The sequence below is a fragment of the Nematocida ausubeli genome (assembly GCF_000738915.1).
Source record: "Nematocida ausubeli strain ERTm6 chromosome Unknown supercont2.3, whole genome shotgun sequence".
NCBI classification, from domain to species: domain Eukaryota; kingdom Fungi; phylum Microsporidia; genus Nematocida; species Nematocida ausubeli.
In genome coordinates, this window is record NW_026515636.1 from 602,008 (window position 1) to 620,016 (window position 18,009).

General features: G+C 37.8%; 11 protein-coding genes and 1 non-coding gene across 12 annotated transcripts; 7 read left to right on the forward strand and 5 right to left on the reverse strand.

Moving 5' to 3' along the window:
• Positions 1-250: 250 nt before the first annotated feature.
• NESG_01447 (uncharacterized protein) lies at positions 251-895 on the reverse strand (the record flags this gene model as incomplete). The annotated part of the gene is made up of 1 exon (XM_053049077.1): positions 251-895. One exon carries the CDS (start codon positions 893-895, stop codon positions 251-253), a length of 645 nt encoding a protein of 214 aa, XP_052904882.1.
• Positions 896-1,248: 353 nt separating this feature from the next.
• NESG_01448 (30S ribosomal protein S21e) lies at positions 1,249-1,461 on the forward strand (the record flags this gene model as incomplete). Its single annotated transcript, XM_053049078.1, has 1 exon — positions 1,249-1,461. One exon carries the CDS (start codon positions 1,249-1,251, stop codon positions 1,459-1,461), a length of 213 nt encoding a protein of 70 aa, XP_052904883.1.
• A 34-nt stretch (positions 1,462-1,495) lies between these two features.
• Positions 1,496-2,224, forward strand: NESG_01449 (triosephosphate isomerase; the record flags this gene model as incomplete). Its single annotated transcript, XM_053049079.1, has 1 exon — positions 1,496-2,224. The coding sequence occupies one exon, from the start codon at positions 1,496-1,498 to the stop codon at positions 2,222-2,224; it is 729 nt and encodes a 242-aa protein (XP_052904884.1).
• Positions 2,225-4,352: 2,128 nt separating this feature from the next.
• NESG_01450 (uncharacterized protein) lies at positions 4,353-4,877 on the reverse strand (the record flags this gene model as incomplete). Its single annotated transcript, XM_053049080.1, has 1 exon — positions 4,353-4,877. One exon carries the CDS (start codon positions 4,875-4,877, stop codon positions 4,353-4,355), a length of 525 nt encoding a protein of 174 aa, XP_052904885.1.
• A 76-nt stretch (positions 4,878-4,953) lies between these two features.
• On the forward strand, positions 4,954-5,024 carry NESG_01451. Its single transcript has one exon. It is a non-coding gene; the product is annotated as a tRNA-Gly (tRNA).
• Positions 5,025-5,085: 61 nt separating this feature from the next.
• NESG_01452 (uncharacterized protein) lies at positions 5,086-6,000 on the forward strand (the record flags this gene model as incomplete). The annotated part of the gene is made up of 1 exon (XM_053049081.1): positions 5,086-6,000. The coding sequence occupies one exon, from the start codon at positions 5,086-5,088 to the stop codon at positions 5,998-6,000; it is 915 nt and encodes a 304-aa protein (XP_052904886.1).
• A 493-nt stretch (positions 6,001-6,493) lies between these two features.
• Positions 6,494-11,413, reverse strand: NESG_01453 (uncharacterized protein; the record flags this gene model as incomplete). The annotated part of the gene is made up of 1 exon (XM_053049082.1): positions 6,494-11,413. One exon carries the CDS (start codon positions 11,411-11,413, stop codon positions 6,494-6,496), a length of 4,920 nt encoding a protein of 1,639 aa, XP_052904887.1.
• Positions 11,414-11,480: 67 nt separating this feature from the next.
• On the forward strand, positions 11,481-13,430 carry NESG_01454 (uncharacterized protein; the record flags this gene model as incomplete). The annotated part of the gene is made up of 1 exon (XM_053049083.1): positions 11,481-13,430. One exon carries the CDS (start codon positions 11,481-11,483, stop codon positions 13,428-13,430), a length of 1,950 nt encoding a protein of 649 aa, XP_052904888.1.
• Positions 13,431-13,633: 203 nt separating this feature from the next.
• On the reverse strand, positions 13,634-13,918 carry NESG_01455 (uncharacterized protein; the record flags this gene model as incomplete). Its single annotated transcript, XM_053049084.1, has 1 exon — positions 13,634-13,918. The coding sequence occupies one exon, from the start codon at positions 13,916-13,918 to the stop codon at positions 13,634-13,636; it is 285 nt and encodes a 94-aa protein (XP_052904889.1).
• Positions 13,919-14,249: 331 nt separating this feature from the next.
• On the reverse strand, positions 14,250-14,423 carry NESG_01456 (uncharacterized protein; the record flags this gene model as incomplete). The annotated part of the gene is made up of 1 exon (XM_053049085.1): positions 14,250-14,423. One exon carries the CDS (start codon positions 14,421-14,423, stop codon positions 14,250-14,252), a length of 174 nt encoding a protein of 57 aa, XP_052904890.1.
• A 64-nt stretch (positions 14,424-14,487) lies between these two features.
• Positions 14,488-15,717, forward strand: NESG_01457 (pyruvate kinase; the record flags this gene model as incomplete). Its single annotated transcript, XM_053049086.1, has 1 exon — positions 14,488-15,717. One exon carries the CDS (start codon positions 14,488-14,490, stop codon positions 15,715-15,717), a length of 1,230 nt encoding a protein of 409 aa, XP_052904891.1.
• Positions 15,718-16,381: 664 nt separating this feature from the next.
• Positions 16,382-17,395, forward strand: NESG_01458 (uncharacterized protein; the record flags this gene model as incomplete). Its single annotated transcript, XM_053049087.1, has 1 exon — positions 16,382-17,395. One exon carries the CDS (start codon positions 16,382-16,384, stop codon positions 17,393-17,395), a length of 1,014 nt encoding a protein of 337 aa, XP_052904892.1.
• Positions 17,396-18,009: the final 614 nt, after the last annotated feature.

The window sequence follows — 18,009 nt, forward strand, 5'->3', positions numbered from 1 at the left end:
TAAAATACAAAAGATAAATTCTTTCATTTCACTAACTGTTTAATCCATAAGCCATATGCCACAGTGTATCTCATATAATATGTGTATTTCTAGCAGCACATATAAAAGGCCTGATATTTTAGAGATTGGAAACTCTTTATAATACTATTTCTAGTTACAGTATTTCCAGCTATATTTTGTCTTATTTATTGGTCTTTAATGCAATACTCTGCTATAATTTCTTTCTGTTGCATCCTCTAAACACTTCTCTTTACAAATTTGGTGTTTTTAAGGAGGCAGATGCTCTTTGCACTAATATTTCTGCGAGTGACTTATAGTCTTTGAGTTTAGTGGGTGCTGAAAAATAGACAGCCCCGTATGGGATTGTTTTATAATCAATTGCCTCAGGTGGAAATAAATACTCGCACACTGCAACTGAGATCTCTGGCAGCTGCGCCAGCACATTCTCTTCGATCTTTCTTCTTTTTACGCACTCATTTGAAGTGGGTCTTTTCTCTCTTCCTAGCTGTTCTTTTATTTCCTGCACACGCGCAGCCACCTCTTTCGGTCCTTTTAGCTTTGATAGTTCAATGACTATCTCTTCCACCTGCTCCAAGTAGTCATTGTAGTCCTCTTCATCAGAATAGTCCTCCAAGTTCTTTCCCATCTGCGACGAAATCACCTTCCTTATTCTGCACTCTCTTTCTATGCACACGTCCTCAAATGTCTGACTCATGTAGTTAGACCTTCTCAAGGAAATTCCGCACTCTGGACATTTATTTGGGCCATTTGCAAATAACCTTGAGACGCACATCTCGCACAAACTGTGGTAGCAAGGACTGACAAATATCTTCATGCTGGGATTTATGTATGAATTACTTTTGCACTGCGGACAAGACAGCTCAACATTTTCCATAAAAAACTAATATTTTTCGTTCTATTTGAGTACACTATGCATGCAGAGAAGTAATTTATGTGCACTCCTTTTAACTGGCAAGTTAAAGGACTTTTCTACATGAAGATTTCTATCTATTCTAAAAGAGACAGAATATGTTTTCTATCTCTTTCTGCATAGACCCTTCTGAGTATCTGAAATCTTCTTTATTTCATGATGAGTTCTTGTGTCTTTACATGTTCTTGCATAAGAGATATACTCACTGCAAAGTATGCAATAATATATATGCAGCAGAGTGTGCTTATATTCATTTGCAGTTATTCTTCTCCAACTTCTGCATTTCTATATTTTTACGTTTTTTTTATAGCCCACGTATGGCAGGAACCAGAGGAATAAGAAAATGCGCATTCATTAACAGACCAATTGCACCACATGACAAGTCTAGTGTTGTGTACACTATAGGAGTACTCGACGAGAACGGCAGATACACAGGAAAAGACACAATTCTCTCCGTGTGCGGTCAGATCCGAAAGAGTGGAGATGCAGACAAACTATTATATGCAAAGGCAGATGAGTTAATTCAATAAATAAATTCATAAATAAAATACTATTTGTTTGTTCATGAGGATCTGCGTAGGAAACTGGAAAATGAATGGGACCAAGGAAATGGTTCAAAATATTTCACATAAAATGAATGAAAGGGAGGGTGATTTGGCAAATATTGAGGTAGTAATATGTGTTCCATACACTTTACTCTATGAGGCAAGAAAGTCCTTTAGCTCAGCATTTGCAATTGGAGCACAGACTATGTGTGCATATGCAGAAAAAGGGGCATACACTGGTGGAATAAGCATGGAGCAAATAAAGGATGCTCAGGTACAGAGTGTGATAATTGGGCACTCTGAGAGAGTGAAATACTTCCATGAGACAGAAGAAGAGGTCAAGAATCAGGTGGAAATGGCAGTAAAGAATAGTCTAAGTGTTATTTTGTGTGTTGGTGAGCATACGAAAAATGGCAGTTTAGAAGAGAATTCACTTATTATTAAAAATAGGTTGAATATAGTGAAGAATCTTGGGGTTCCTAGTGCCAGGATATACATAGCATACGAGCCTGTCTGGGCCATTGGCACTGGAGACATGCCGAGTGCAGAGAGGATTCAGAGGATAGTCCAAATGATACACGACGAGATGGGGGACAAGATACAAGGGATACTTTATGGGGGATCAGTTACAAAAGAGACCGTGCAGCCTCTTCTAAGTATCAGCCATCTAGCCGGCTTTCTTGTGGGCAATGCATCTCTGACAACTGAATTTGCAGAAATATGCGAAATAGTTAGCCAAGCAAGCTGAATAAATCTGAAATAGAAATGGATTCGTCTAATTATGCGAAAACGAGCTAAGTAAAGACTATATATGCAAAATTACATGCAGGAAAATCACTGTCTTCTTGACTGCCTATTTCTAAATTGTAGTTAGCATATATCCCTGCAGAAATGATCTATTTACAGCAAATGCTATTTGTATACTCTTACAAATACTGGCTTATGAATAAAAATGATCTTTCTAACGTGCTAGTGCGAAGAATTAAGATAAACCCAAGACAGTGTTAGCGCATAATTATGCAGTAGAAACCTCGTCTTATCTACTTTATTCCTAGCATGTTCTTCAGTGCCTCTGTGTATTTTTCACTAAGACACATAGAGACAAAAAAAGCCTATTTTCATGGCAGGGCTTCCCAGGGATGAAGTAGAACTACAATTGGCAAGAACTTATAGGAAGAAGTATACTTAGAAATACTCGGTAATATTGTATACACTAACACGCCAGACTCTAAAGTCTTCTTATCGAAGAAGTATCTATATCAATGCGCACTAGCCCGCATAGTGTGCATAATAATATATTTTCTATTTAGGCTGGAAGCCAAGTAATAGAAGAACAAGAAAATTAAAAAATAGAAGAAGCAAAAAGCCCCATACAACCCAAGTCAAAGACACAGAAGTTTTATAGACTCTGTAAGGGAGAATATGGATGTTCTTTGGTCTGAGTAGCAAAAATAATATAACCTGAATAAGAGCACAGAAATTATATAAGCAATAGATGCTAATCCATCATATATGAAAAGTGTAAAAGAAGCAGTTGAGAGGAGACAGAAAATTAAACAAGTACAATGATGCGTGTAGTATTAAACACTGGGCTAGTGCACTCTAAAAATTAGTAAGTGTCTGTTTATAGGGTTATATGGGTGCTTTTTGATCTTTATTGAACTCCCATGGGATTATGTGTTTGTTTTCTAATTGCTTCTTTTGCCATACTTGTTCATTTGTGGTTCTTTAATTTGTGCAACTTTTATGATTTTCCTGTGCTTTAGTCTTTTTTTATCATAAAATCCTTCACTATAGCAATTATTATAGAAATATTATAGAAATATTATGTACACTTTGTTTTTACAATATGCAAGACAGAGAAAAAGAGCTTAAATGAAAAGAAAGAAAGACAAAATAGACACACGGCCAAATAAGACATAGATTCACAGTATATGCGCAGATACATATATCTCATGGGTTAAACACATCTGTCTCTTTAGTGAATAAGAGCACTCAGACAGAGAGTGATATACAAGGCACCATTTAATGTGAAGCTGCAGTTTACACGGAAAACCCAGAAATTCGCATTATACGATATTTCGCAGCCCATTCATAGACAAAGCCTAGTTAAATCCATTTCTAATATAACCCGAGATTTAAAGAAAAGCACATATATTTATACTAACCATAAGTATATATTATATTTTACAAATTCATGTGCTCTTAAATACTATTATCCTTCTACTGCAGGATGAAAGATGCTATACCTCAAATAATCAATAAAATGCCAATATAACCAGAATATACATAACCCGAATGCACTGTGCTCAAAACTCTTCAAATATATTCGAATTCCTTAGATGGAAAGTCCTTCTATAAAAGGGTAAGAGAAAATGCACTTTATATTTAAATTGAAATTGCTTTACTTATTAGAGCTAAATAGACAAGACTCTAATAGAAAATATTGCATTAGTACAAGTAAAATATCAACTGAAATATCCAGACACTATGAAGCCATTTAGAACACATATATTCCCTATGTATCCAGGCACATCTTACAGTATATTTTCATAAAAGCCTTTCTAAAACTCCTGATGCATCACTCCCTTATATTCTTATGCAGTACAGCAAAAAATATATTTAGCCAAAATGACTTAAATACTCATATTATGCCTAAGCCAGGCACCAAAAAATACATCTCTGGCATGGATAGAATCTTACTTCTGCAACAAGGCTTTAAATTTAGCTGCCGCAGTATAGGCATACAGAAGGTTCAATTGAAGTATTAATGCAGAAACAACTGCCTAACATAGAACCCGCAAAAGACTGTAGAAAATAGCCAGAACTCAATAGACACAATAAACACACAAAGTTTTATTCTTATTTCCATAGTATCACTTCATCTCCACAATGCCTTTATAGATTTTCTTTGCATTAAAGAAGGGATTGTACTTGTACTTGTCCATGTGCTTTCGTATCTTTATAACAGTCAGGTAAACTAACCCACAGAAGTAGATTATGAGAATAGGTGTAAACACAGGTATATTAAAAATCGGGAAGAATGTCATAAGTATCCCTGTTCCGCATGCCTTGACAGACTGCAGCCAGTACTCAAACTCAGGCAGTCTGCGTATAAATGGCTTAGACTCGTCCCCGCTCTTTTTGATTGGCATAGATACAGCCATGCCTTCCTCTTCTATGTCAAAGGGGTCAGGTATTTCGCTGTCAATTGGCGTGCAGAACCCAATGAAGCAGTGCAGGAAGTACAAAAACAAACAATATGCAACAAGCCTGTAGCCACCAGTCAGGACTATTCGCCAGACAAATATAACAAACATAAGGAGAAAGGCCGCCCACCTTTCCTTGACTAATCCAACGGACATATCCGCATACGACTGTATCATGTGCTGCAGTTTCATGTCCAAAAAAATAATTCACTTCTTTCATATATGCATATAGGAAGGCGGAGGGACCCAGTCTTGCGCTGTATATCGAGCGCATGTGGTTTAATGGTATAATTCTCGCTTGCCATGCGAGAGACCCGGGTTCGATTCCCGGCATGCGCATCTTTTTTAATTTTTTCCCAGCTGCAATTGAAATAAATGCCAGAATGCAAAAATTGTCATAATGGCTGTGCCAATGGATAGGATGGGCGCAGTTGAAGCTGCAAAGATCTCTTCGGTCGTGTTTGTGGTCATGTATAGCACTCTGTATATGACCAAAACATATACGCAGTTAAATACAGCAGAGCAGATTGCAGTGGGAGGCATCAGTGAGCTTATTAAAGCAGTTACGTGCTTCATATTCCTATATTTCACAGAGGAGTACGAAAGCACAGAATACCTGCCAGGATATCTTGTCTCTGGAATACTTTCATCTTTGCAGTCTGTGACGTGGATGCAAGTAAGCCAGGCATTCCCTAATCTTATTGTGCTTATATCCTCGCAAAGCAAGATATTCTTTGTATTTTTAATGGCAATTGTCTTTATGAGGCGGAGGTATGTGCTCCTGCAGTACTTTGCGCAATTGACTTTGCTTTTGGGGATTTTTATGCCTGTTATACTCAAGGGAACCTCAAGCCTAAATAATACTATTTTTGAGTATGTTATGCTAGTGGGTCTTCCAATTCTCTCTGCTTATACGGGGGTGGTCTTTGAGATGTGGATAGCCCCCAGGCTGAAAAGTAGGTGGAAAAGTGCAGTGAACCATGCAGCCACGAGTGCATTCTTTTCATTTCTGATTAGTGCAGTTCTTTTTGCAAACGGCCATGCGATCAGATATGAGAATGTTCAGTCAGTTGCGACACTTTCTTTGGTTAAGTCAGTGGACAGTATTGTCTTTGGGTATTTTATTATTTATTATACCACACTTGTACGTATGCTTATTATACTAGCAATTAGCCCTGTTTTGTCTATTCTCATTTCATACCAGTTTGAAGAGGCAATTACTCCAGACAGAATTATAGGGGTAGCCATTACATTTGCAAGTATTTTGTTGTTCCATCTGCCGTACTATTTGAACCGGCAGGTTAGTAATAAATAGATCTAGTATTAATGAAATTTCTTATTTGCACCGTAACTGTAAGCGTATAATATGCTATGGGATATGGATCCTTTACAATGCATTGTAAATTGGATCTGCAGTAGTACTTATTTTGCTTATTCTGGCATAAATATTTTACAGATCTACTATTATCTGGTATCCTTATAATGTGTTTGTTCTGTGTTTTGTTGTTTCTCTTGTGTGTTTTATGGAAATATCTTCTTTCAGACTGTTTATTTTCTCTGAGGATTTTAAGCGTATTTATTTCAGAATTAGTTCTCTTGGGAAAAGTACAGTATATTAATATTATTTATTGTAGGATAATCCATGCAAGTGTACGTGGGCGTATCAAGGGGATTTGGTGTTTTATTAAGACTTTTTGCTAGAATGAATACTTAGTTGCAGGTGCCATATAAAAGACATAGAAAGACTTTATAGTATCCAGGCTCTGCTATACTATCTTTTAGTTAGGCTATTTCTTTCTTTGCAGGTTTTACTGGTTTGCAAATATTTTGGATATGTGGGCACTTGGGGCATCTTGTGTGTAAAGCCTTTTAAATACTTGCTCTGATATTTCATTTATGCGTTCTTCTATTTGACTCTGGGATAGAATTCCTGTTGCAGATGGATCCATTTTCCCGTTTGATCGTATGAAGACGTAATTGAATATTGGATTCCTAAATAGAGATACCATACTATTCATGCAATTAATAACCACTTTTCCAATTGTTCCTACTTTAGCTTCTTTTTTAGGCTGCAGTTCAATAGAAAGAAGCATCATGTTATTTACCACTAAATATAAATTTGATGAGGCATGTTCTGGTTCTTTCTCAGGCTTACTTTGGAAGATATCCATAATGAAGGAGTATGTGCGATTAAAGTGCATATACATAATAAAAGCTATTCTTTTGGTTGGAGATTTGTCAATATCTATTAAGGCAGGATATATATATAATGTAGGTGTGTGATTGCTTGTGCCCATTAGATAGAAGTTCTTGCTGTAGTCATATGAGGCAAGGTTGAACATATTTTCTGAGGGAATTTCTGTTTCTGCAGTAGAAGTACTTGACTTGTCTTGTTTCTGTTCTGCACGAATCTCATCTGTATCTATTGAAAATCTTGGGGTTTTCTTTATATATATAGCTCTATACCCATTGAAGTTGTTTTTCAAAAGACTATCTGGAATTATTCCATAGTTAAAGATATTTTCAACTTTTTCTGCCCAGAGCATAGACTTAATAGAACTAAAGCTCTTTTTACATAAAAATAAGGCTGTATTAAAACACCAGTAAAATGAGCCAACAGAAGGTTCTGGTCTTAACTCTGTATTATTTTGCTGATCAATAGGCAGTTTTTTTTCCATTTTTTTCTTCATATACACATTGTATGCTAGCCTTGGGATAGGTGCTAGTTCAACCTGCTTCGTGGAGTACTCAGAGAGCGTAAAGTAATGGGGTGCAACTACTGACATGCAAACAGAAATTGTGTCTAGTGGCATGGAATTTCTGCCTGTTTCTGGCTTGGCTTCATTAGTATATGCCCATGATGCCTTCTGAATGTAAAGCAGCACAGGGCTACTCTCTGGCTCATTTTTAGTACTTTTTATCTTTCCAATAGGCAGGTTGTTTACCTCAATGGACAGATTAATATTCTTTTTTCCGTTTTTTACCATATCAAGATAAGATCCTAGTCCGCCTTGTTTATTGACGCTGTCTGAAAGGGCTTTCCTGATCATATTGGTTTTCACAGAGAATGGTATTAATATGCCTAGACAATTCATGTTCTCAATTGTCTTTTCTTGCTCTGCAGTGATGTGTATCTTATGCAGGCGGGTTTTAAGCATTGGCTCTGGTTGGTCCTTCTCTGTGCACGGGGGAATATATCGATTCTTGTAGTGAATATTTCGGCCAGTATATTCACACTTCTCTTTTTCTATCGTAGAAATAAGCGAGTTTGTGTAGCTGCTGACTTGCTTTTCATCAAATAGCTTGCTATTTCTAGCCAGGTGCTTCTCTACAGAAACATGCACAGCGTTATTCTCTACAAAAATAGTGCGTATTTTTCTCATTACTATATCAAAGAAAGCCTCATTCTTAGGTATATCGTCTGTGGACTTCTTTTTCAAGTAGTTATGTATTGTGCGGTTGATCATTATAAGAGTGCTCATTCCCTGCAGAGTTGTCTTTGAAGTGTGTTCTTTGCTTTCTTCACAGATAGACCCCAGCTCCATGTTGACCAAACACGAATCAGATGACAGCAGCAGATCAAAGAGTTCGTTATATAAGCAGAGTGTCAGATTTGCACGGAACTCAAACAGCTTGTCGACAAATCCCATCTGTATGAATTCAATCTTTAGGTATACAATGGCATTGCTTTCACTTGTTATTTTCATGTACATATTAGAGACTGAAACAATTCCATCCGTACAGATAGCAATTCTATTTTTTGGCGGTTTTTGCAGTGCTTTTTCCCCATAGAATGCTGTGGTGCGGAATACTAAACCATTCTGATACTCCTTATCTGCGCCATTCCCGGAGACAGCAACCTTAATATTTCGGACTTCTGGTGCTTTCTCATCGGAGGAGTTGCTAACTCCAGCTACTACAGTGCTATTTTCCTTAAATCCATCACCCAAAGCTATTTTCATGCCTACCTTAAAGAGGCCTACTAAGCTTCTGTTGAATGGATAGAAATAATTTGAAAAGCCTTTCCTCTGAAGTGAGAGCCCTTCTGTGAAAACTGCCTCTCCAAGCACGCCCTGTATGAGTATGCGCTTTTCTTCTTTAAGTGGATTAACGACGGACTTGTGTATTTCAATGCTGCCTCCACCCATTTCGCAATAGACAAATTTCACTTCCATAGAATCAGCCCGAAGAATCCCTGCTAATTGCGAGGCAGAGTGTTCGTACAGAGCAATTGCTGTTGGAGGAATGCAGACCAAAAAAGCCACAGATGATCTTTTTGGCTTTGGATTTTTAGGCTCTGGAAGGTTTATCTTATTTAGGCGAAATAGAACAGCTAGTGTATTTATCATAGCATTATTCCCGTTCATGTTCATGGCAGACTTACTGCCTTCCATATGCAGGTTCTTTATTAGGTCATTCACAAACGTATCAATATTCATCAAAATTGTGCTTCTAGTACCAAGCCTGCTATTAGGTCTTTTCATGCTCAGATGAATTGGCTGCAGTCTGTGTACTGTTCTTAGACCATTCGGGTCTCTAAACTCAATCAGCGAAATCTTTTCGGGAGTTTTTGCATCAGGGTCAGTATTTACAGATATCTGTATAACAGTTTGCACTGAACTCCTTATACTCCACTCATTTGAAGATGGACTAGCCAGAACATCAATATATGACTTATTCATTCCCAATGTGACAAAAACACCCTCCTGTGCAAGCACTATATCCGTGTCTATCCAGGCGATTCTCACATAATTTTCCAACTCTGCTCTATCCTTGCATTCTATTGTGCATGTTGCAGCTACGCCATTTTCCAGCTCTTCATCATAAGAAATTCTTTCTTTGGGTTCTATGCGCGCACTTGGTGCATTTACGCTTTCACTGGGAATATAACTATGGAGTGCCTGGTCAGGCTCTTTGACTAGCTGCTCTAGTGGTGATTTTATGTTAATTCCTGTAATCTGCTTATTAAGGTCTAGTAGCACCTTGTAGGTTGTAGAGTATTCAACAGATTCTTTAGTCGATGGAAGAGGTTCTAGCCACACATATCCTACGGATATGCCTAATCCTGCTCTCCATCGCATTCCAAATCCGCTCATTATTGTATTTAAACAATGGTTAGAGCTCTTTTTAACGGACACCTCTGAATTCTGCATCAAACCGGAAATATCCGGACTGTTATTCTTAAATAAAGAGGAAAGGTTTTCCATGCTTGTTGGAATCGTGAGTATACATTCCATCACTAGAAAGTTCTTGTAGTACTCGCTGTCTCTCTCTTGCGATTCTTTCCTGTAATGGTACCCAGTGCCTATGATTGAGCATTCATTATTAATAAATAGATTTAGACTTGTGCTAGGAATTCTTCCTGTGTTAATGCTTTCAACCATCCTTTTGTATGGGAATAGTTCTTCATTAAATATCAGCTTACATCGTAGCCCATTTTTCTCCACTCCTTCTATTCTTCCTTCAAACAGAGGCGTGTCCTTTATTTGCATATCTCTCTTTTGGCCTGGTATTATTCTGTTTATGTATATTGTACTGATTTGCTTAAGGATCCTATAGTGGAATGTGTACGGTGGATCAGCGAACTTTTTAAACTCATCTACACTAAAGGTGAACGCAATTGCCTCTCTGCCCATATACTTCCCTAAGGCATCTCTTATGTTCTGACTGTTCTCTGGTGTAAGTGTTAGAGTAAACTGCGCAGTGTTACTAGTATCTATTGGGTTATCCTTAGTCTTTTTTGGATCCTTTTCATTCCGGGTGTCTTTCTTTGGATTCTTTCCTGTTTGTTCTTTCCCTATAGGCATATTACTGTCTTGTGCTGTACTTCTATTAAATCCACCATGGATTACGCCTCTTCTAATAGTGTGCTTTTCCACAGACAGGCTTCCTACGCTCTTATTATCTATGTACAGGCCTAATTTTACACTAGGAATATTAGCAGATAAGCATGATGGGATATTCGTATACTGATACCGTGCTGTAACTTTTGTCACATTTTCAACCTCTTCTACAAAGTACTTTTTTATCTGAATTGGCATATCTCCTCTTGTAGTCTGCTGCCCTACTTGTGCGTCAGTGGCTGGCTGTCTTTCAGACTCAATGCTCTTAAGAAGCGTGTCTACCAGCTTCAGCCCACTCTTTTTAATGCCTGTGATTGAAGGATTCTTTCCTATGTACCATCCTAGAGTATACGGGAAAACTACAGGAATGCTTATCCCAGGAAGATTCTTTTTTAGCTTTAGAAAAACGGTTCCCTTAAAGGTAAATAATAGCTGGTTTTCAACATTCAGCAAAAATTTTTCGTCGATATTAGATGTATGCTTAGGCGTAACATACTGCATTGAAGCATTCACTGTATTATTCTTATTATTAACTACCTCTATTTCACTGATGTACCAGTACCCAAGAGGCTTTTCATTTCTTGATGTACTCACCCCTATCATAATGTCCTTTGCATAGATACTAAAGTAAGGGAGACCTAGCAAATAATTCACAGATATCTCTATCTTATCAGGATGTGTTATATCTATCTTTGATAGCTTAAGATTGCTCAGATTACGCTTCATTCCTGTAAGAAATATGATAGACCCAAGAAGAGGGGTCAAGAATATAAGCCAAAAGATGCTTATTCCAACTAAAAAGATGAATCCAGCTATTTTTCGTGTCAGACTATTCTTTCTCTCAATTGCGCCCTTTCCTATTTTCATAAAATATTTTTTATTCATTTCCTATTTATAGCTAGGAGCTGGCTTTATTGTATATAAAAGTGAAAAAGTGAAAATAAAAATAAAAATGAGCAAAGACACAGGCCATGGGATAGTTACACAGTGCATAAAAGAATGGAGGGAGTATTTGAGTGAGGAAAAGTCTGAGGTGGTAAAGAAAATACAGGAGATGCGAATTAAAAATACCTTTATCCCGCCTTCCCTGGTAGAGAAGCACGTAGTCTTAGAGCAGGAGGATGCAAAGGAGAAGAGAAAAAAGGTAAAAAAGACTGTGCAGACTGCAGAGAAGAAGGGACCAAAAGAAGCAGAGAAAGAAAGCGCAGCACACGGCACAGAAATCCAGGTTCCTGCAGAGAAAGAGCCCAAGAAAGGGCCTTCTTCAGTAGCCAAGAAACCAAGGACCAAGAAAGTTCAAGACAAGGAGGGAGTGAAGAGTACTCAGAAGGCTCAGTTAAGTGAGACAGAAGAGAAAGCAGAGGTCCCTTCCAAGAAGACATCTCCTTCACCAGAAAAGGAACAGGCTATTAGCAAAGACACATCTGAGAAGAAAACCTCCAAGAAAGCAAAAAAGCAGAAGGAGAAGAGTGCTAGTCCATCCGAAGAACCTTCATCCGTAAAAAAAACCACCAAGAAAGCACAGCCTGTCTTGTCTGAGAAAAAAGAAGACCCTTCTGAGAGCAAAAAGATAGCAAAGGATGCATCGAGTAAAAAAGAGATGCAAACTAGTAAAAAAGAAGCACAGACAGTAGAGACAGAGAAGAGTGAGAGTAAGCCCACTGAGAGCCCAGCTACTGTTCTTTCTCCTTTAAGCTTGTTTGAGAAGATGAATCCTATGGCTAATCCAACTGGACAGGATAGCCTGGTTATTCAGCAGAAAGAGAAGAAGGTTGATCCATCTACTAGTGCCAGTCCAAAGAAGCAAAGTACTAAGGAGACTGCAGAAGAGAAACCTGAGCCAATAGGGGAAAAGTCAGAGAAAACATCTGATGCATCGGTGGCACACCCTTCATCTACTAGCACAGAGCCATTAGAAAAAACAGCAGAGACATCCGTGCAAACTACAACGCCTGTAAAAGAGACTTCGAGTGGTATGCCTCTGGTCGGTATAGAGTCCAAGTCTATGCCAAAATCAGCTAAAACATCGCTAATGAACAAAGAGACACCAGCAGAGACCTCAGAGCCAAAGATTTCAATTGCTGTCGGTGACCTTGCCAAAGAGGACATTACTCCACCCTTAGATCGATCTACGCCTGCTGTCTCTACACCTAAAAACAAGGCCTTTTTGGATGGTGAGGTGGTAATGCCTTCTATTATCTCAGATGTCCCGAATAAAAAAGACACCATAAACACTAACACGGCAGTTAATAAAGAGAGACTTTCGGATGAGACAAAGGAAATAAGAAAGGACCACTTCAAGAAGTCATACAACGAGTCTTCAACTGAGATGGACAAACCAAGCAAAAATATCCACCTGTCATCAACTCTCTCAGTGGCCCACTCTGTTGATGAAAGCAATTTTGAAAGACTTCTTCCATCGAAGAACGAAATATCAGTAGAGGCTGTTAAAAAGAACCTAATCACAAGCCAGAAGAGGCTTATCTCTGAGAAGAAAAGGGACAGACCAAACCAGTCATTCGTTGGCTTGAAACCAGAAGAGCTGAAAGAGAAGACATTTGAGCTGAATAAGCTGCTGAAAACCTTCAAGACTAAGATTAAGCAAGACCACACTCCACAGCCCCCTCCTGCACAAGAACCTGCAGATGCAAAGGACAAACACTCCGAGCCAGAAAGTGCATTTACACCGGTCATTGACTTCTCAGACGACGAGCCGTCACGTGGCATTAAATACAACACAAAGTGGGTAGACAGTCCATCTCTTCCTAGAAAGCTTCTCATGCAGAGCGAAGACCAAGCAGAAAAAATCTTTGGGTCGTCTGTAAATACCAAAGTAAATCTGAAGGAGATGTTCTCCACACTCAAAAACCTTCCATCAGACAGCCCTACAAAAATGACATAATATTTGTATTTTAATAAAGATCATCTTTGCTTATTACTGGTCATTTTCCCTAAATAAGTACAACCTATCTTGTCCTGCACCTGTACACTCTCAAAAGCCTGGCAATATTTTATGTCTCAGTGTATCGATACGTTTACAATAACTATATAGAAGAATCTAAATGATAAAGAATTCTAATGTATGGATCAATCTGCTTGTATTGTTTATTTTTCTATTATTTTCTTGTACAAAAGTGCTTTTCTTGTGGCATCTTCTAATCTTTTCACATTTACATCATCCTCACTCATCCATATCTCTTTAATTGCTGATCCTCGGATAAAAATGTTATTATTTCTTAAGAAGGGAATATCTATTTTATCTGTATCTCTTAATTTAAAGTTAAAGAACGTATCTATATCCTCCAATAGCCCTGTTATTTTTAAGCTATTCTTTAGTTCTATTCTTACTCTTTTATTAATTAGCGTCTTAAAGAGCGTAGTCATTACCATAGGAAAATAAAAATAAAAATGCATTTCTAGCTTAGTCCATGGCCATCAAACAGAAAGAAAACTTCTAACTTGCAGAGACAGCCCAAGATACACTGAAAATGCACTTGCAAGACAGCAGCATACATGGTGAAAATCCTATTAGTACTCTGTTCTAGTTTTTATTATGCACTGTTCTTAACTCACACACAGGCATACTTTTGGGCTACATGCAAGTGCCTTTCAGACATTCATGAATACAATTAGCATTTGATGCAGAATTTGAAAGAGATTCTATGGCTCTGCAATGTGCCTGAGTTAAATATAAACTAATGCACTCTGTCATGCAGACTCTTTATGGGTTTTTGTAGATTCTTAGACTGTGGCTACTATTTGGGCCTGTCTGGCTCAATGACTGAGTTCTAACTCTGGCTGCAATACAGGCTACGTGGTACTTAACTATATATTCATATGGGTTTATGGATAAATAAGATGCAAAGCATAGATAATCTACCATATGCCTGTCCATGGACTGTCTAAATATATATAGATCTTCATCTTAATTAAATAGTATGTGATTTATTTGTTTTCTCATGAAGAAACTTCTACCAAGTAAGATAATATGTACACTAGGTCCAGCAAGCAGTTCTGAAGAAATAATCTGTAAGATGATTGATGAAGGAATGTCTATTGCAAGGATCAATCTAAGTCATGCAGCTGGAGAAAGCAGCCATGCAGTCCTTAATATGCTAAACCACCTTAGAGAAAATATAAAGTACTCTGCGCTCAGTATTGCTATGGACACAAAGGGACCTGAAATTCGCACAGGAATAGTTCCTGACGTAGGAATCCTGATTAACCAAGGGGACACAGTTGTCCTCACTACTGACACAAAGTACTCAGACAGCTGCGAAAAGAGTAAAGTATTTATAGACCACAAAAACATATACGACGACTTAAGCGATGCATGCCGCTCAATCTTCATTGATGACGGTAAGCTGGAGCTTGAAGTACTTAGTGTATCCAAGAAAAGAGAAGAAATCACCACGAAAGCCAAAAACAGCGGGTGTATCTTGTCTAGAAAGGGCGTAAATATCCCTAACATAAAGCTGTCCCTTCCTAATCTAACAGAGAACGACCGAAAGTCCATTGAGTTTGGCATTCAGCATGGAGTAGACTTAATATTTGCTTCGTTCATTCAAAGAAGACAGGATATAAAGGACATAAAACAGATGCTTACTGGAAGGCCAAATGTGAAAGTCATTGCTAAAATAGAAAGTACAGAGGGACTGAATAATCTATCCGAAATAGTAGAGGAGGCAGATGGAGTGATGATAGCAAGGGGTGATTTAGGAATAGAAACAGACTACTCAAATCTTTTCTTTTCCCAATGCATGATTGCGAAAGAATGCAAGTACCAGAAAAAGCCGTTTATTGTTGCCACTGAGATACTAGAAAGCATGAAGTGCTCTTTAAAGCCAACCCGTGCAGAAGTAACTGACCTTTCCTTTGCTGTTCTCTCAGGAGCTGCCTGTGTTATGCTAAGCGGAGAAAGCGCTGTAGGCATTGATCCTGTAAACACTGTACGCGTAATGCACAAAATAGTAGAGAAAAGCAGTGAGGCAGTTCTTTTCCCAGAGGCTTTCAAAGACCAAATAACCCTGCAGCCTCCCGTAATGAAGGTTCTAATCTCAAAATCAGCAGAGTCCCTTCGAAGCACACATATTTTATTTGGATGGGGGGCTATTCATGCAGACCTTGCCAGTGACAATGTACAGATCCCGAATGGGTACCAGTTAGAGAGAGTTCTTGATGAGAAATAGTCTGCAGTGAATGAGATGCCAGAATGTTTCTTGTGCGCTATCTGTTCTTCCTGTACAGAATGCATCTACTTAAAGAACTTTTCTCATTTAGGCATGTACCCACAGCCAACGGACATAAGATCTTTATAAACAAAAAGTGTCTCTAGAAACATCCGCAATAAGAGAAGGTGATGATTTTACGCAGAAACATAAAAGAATATTGTGGTAAAACTCCCACTTTCATTAACTCTGTGAAATTCCTCGTATATCAGCAACTGACTATATAATAGTAAGAACAATTCAATTCAAGAAAAGGCGGAAGATGTCTGAAACAAGAAATACAATTATCAAATATGCAACAGGTCCAAGTCACCAACCGTAAAATTACAAGAAATATCTTCTATAAAACATTTGTGATTCAATCTGATGCTGTAAAGGCATCAGAATAGATCTCTATCTGCTGTTCTTTTTGCATTTTCATGCTAGAACAAATAAGAATTAATTTCAGTGATTCAGATTGTATTGATATATCTGGTCAATAATCACTTGATCATCTATATAGCTAGAAGAGAAGAATAAATAGCTAGGTTGGTGCCTAGAGACTAGGAAGTTAAGAATAATCTACTTTCTGTAAGAGTATCCGCAAATAAAAAGAATAAATACAGTGTTTTAAAATTTTAAAGGTATGGAAGATTGCATAGCAAGAGAACCGAAAAGAGCTTTGAAAGGAAAAGTCAAAAAAATAATCGATCTAGTTGCACGGTATTTAGAATGTAGCCCAGCAGAGCTAGATGCAGAAAGAGAAAAGGCCGGATATAGCAATGTTGTATATAAAGTTTCACATGGAGACACGAAATATCTTTATAAAGAATATTTGGCAAACAGCAGGGATATAAAGGAGCTGCAGTGGCAGTTATTTTTTAAAAGCCCAAGGATCCTTTATGAGTGCAAAAACTATCGCATTGATGAATACATCGACCATGTGGCTCTGACTAAGTCCTTATTTAAAGAAGAAAACGTCCTTATTAGCCTAGCAAAAGCACTAGCTTGTATACACTCAGAGAAAAGAGAACTGCCCTCTGCTGAAATGGATATTTTCTATCTGGACAGAATGGTCCAGGAAAGAGAGAGCCTGAACAGTAAGATAAAGTTTGTTCGCTTTATGCAGATATGCAAAAAGATAGAGAAAAAGATCGATCAGCTCTATAGTGAAAGCCTTTTCAAAGACGATCTGTGTCTTTGCCATAACGACCTGCAGTTTGGAAATATTCTAATTCTGCCTGAAAAAGAGGCAAAGATCATTGACTTTGAGCATGTCTCCAGAAATATTCCAACAGTAGAGATTGCAAACCTTTTCAATGAAGCCTCGACTAATTACGCAGTCCGGGGAGCACCACTGGCAAAGAAGCAGCACTTTATACAATCTGAAAGCGCAAAGATATTTGTGAAGGAGTATCTTAGACAAAGGAGTAATACAATCTCAGTAGGAAAGTTTCTGCAAGAAGTTGAGAAGATGCAGTGTATTCCGCACTACTATTGGTTTATATGGGCTATTCAGATGCTTTTAACGAATAAGGAAAAAGGTTCCTTGGACTATTTCTCATTCGCCATGAACAGGCTGCAGTACCTGCATAGAGAGAACTTCATAACCAAAAATAATTTTAAGGAGATGCAATGCATTATTAGAAACAGCCAGTAGAATGGCTGCGTATACAAGAGAAGAATATCTTCTATACAGTATATTTTAATCTACTATGGCTATATACAGTTATATAGTGCGCCCGAATAATTTGCAAAGCATACAGTCAACTATCTTTTTGGACACACGGCTTATACTCAGCTAAACCCTCAGATACTCATGGAATTGCCATATTCTATTGCAGAAGCAGCACTCTACTATTATACTAATACCTTAGTCACTGCACTTAATGCTAGATAGTACTAGACTCTATAGTTCTTTTACAATCTGAATTTGTTCTGAACATCCTACAAGATACCGTTATGATTTAAAAAGAAATTAAAACTCTTTTAATATACGCTATGCTAATTGTTTATCCCCAGTGTTTTCTTTGAATATGCACTTTGAATAGCCCTTTTCTTTAGCTACCTATTCTATTTGTATGTCCTATTCAAGATATATTGAATATGATCCATGCAGTAGAATGATTAACTCTATCTAAGCCCGCTATTATACCTTGAGTTAAAGCCAATTAATTCCATTGCTGCCTTAAGGAGCACTATTATCAAGATTTGTCTTTTCTGAAAATACGAGTTTCTTAAATATATAATAGTCTTCAGTGCAAATAACTGAAC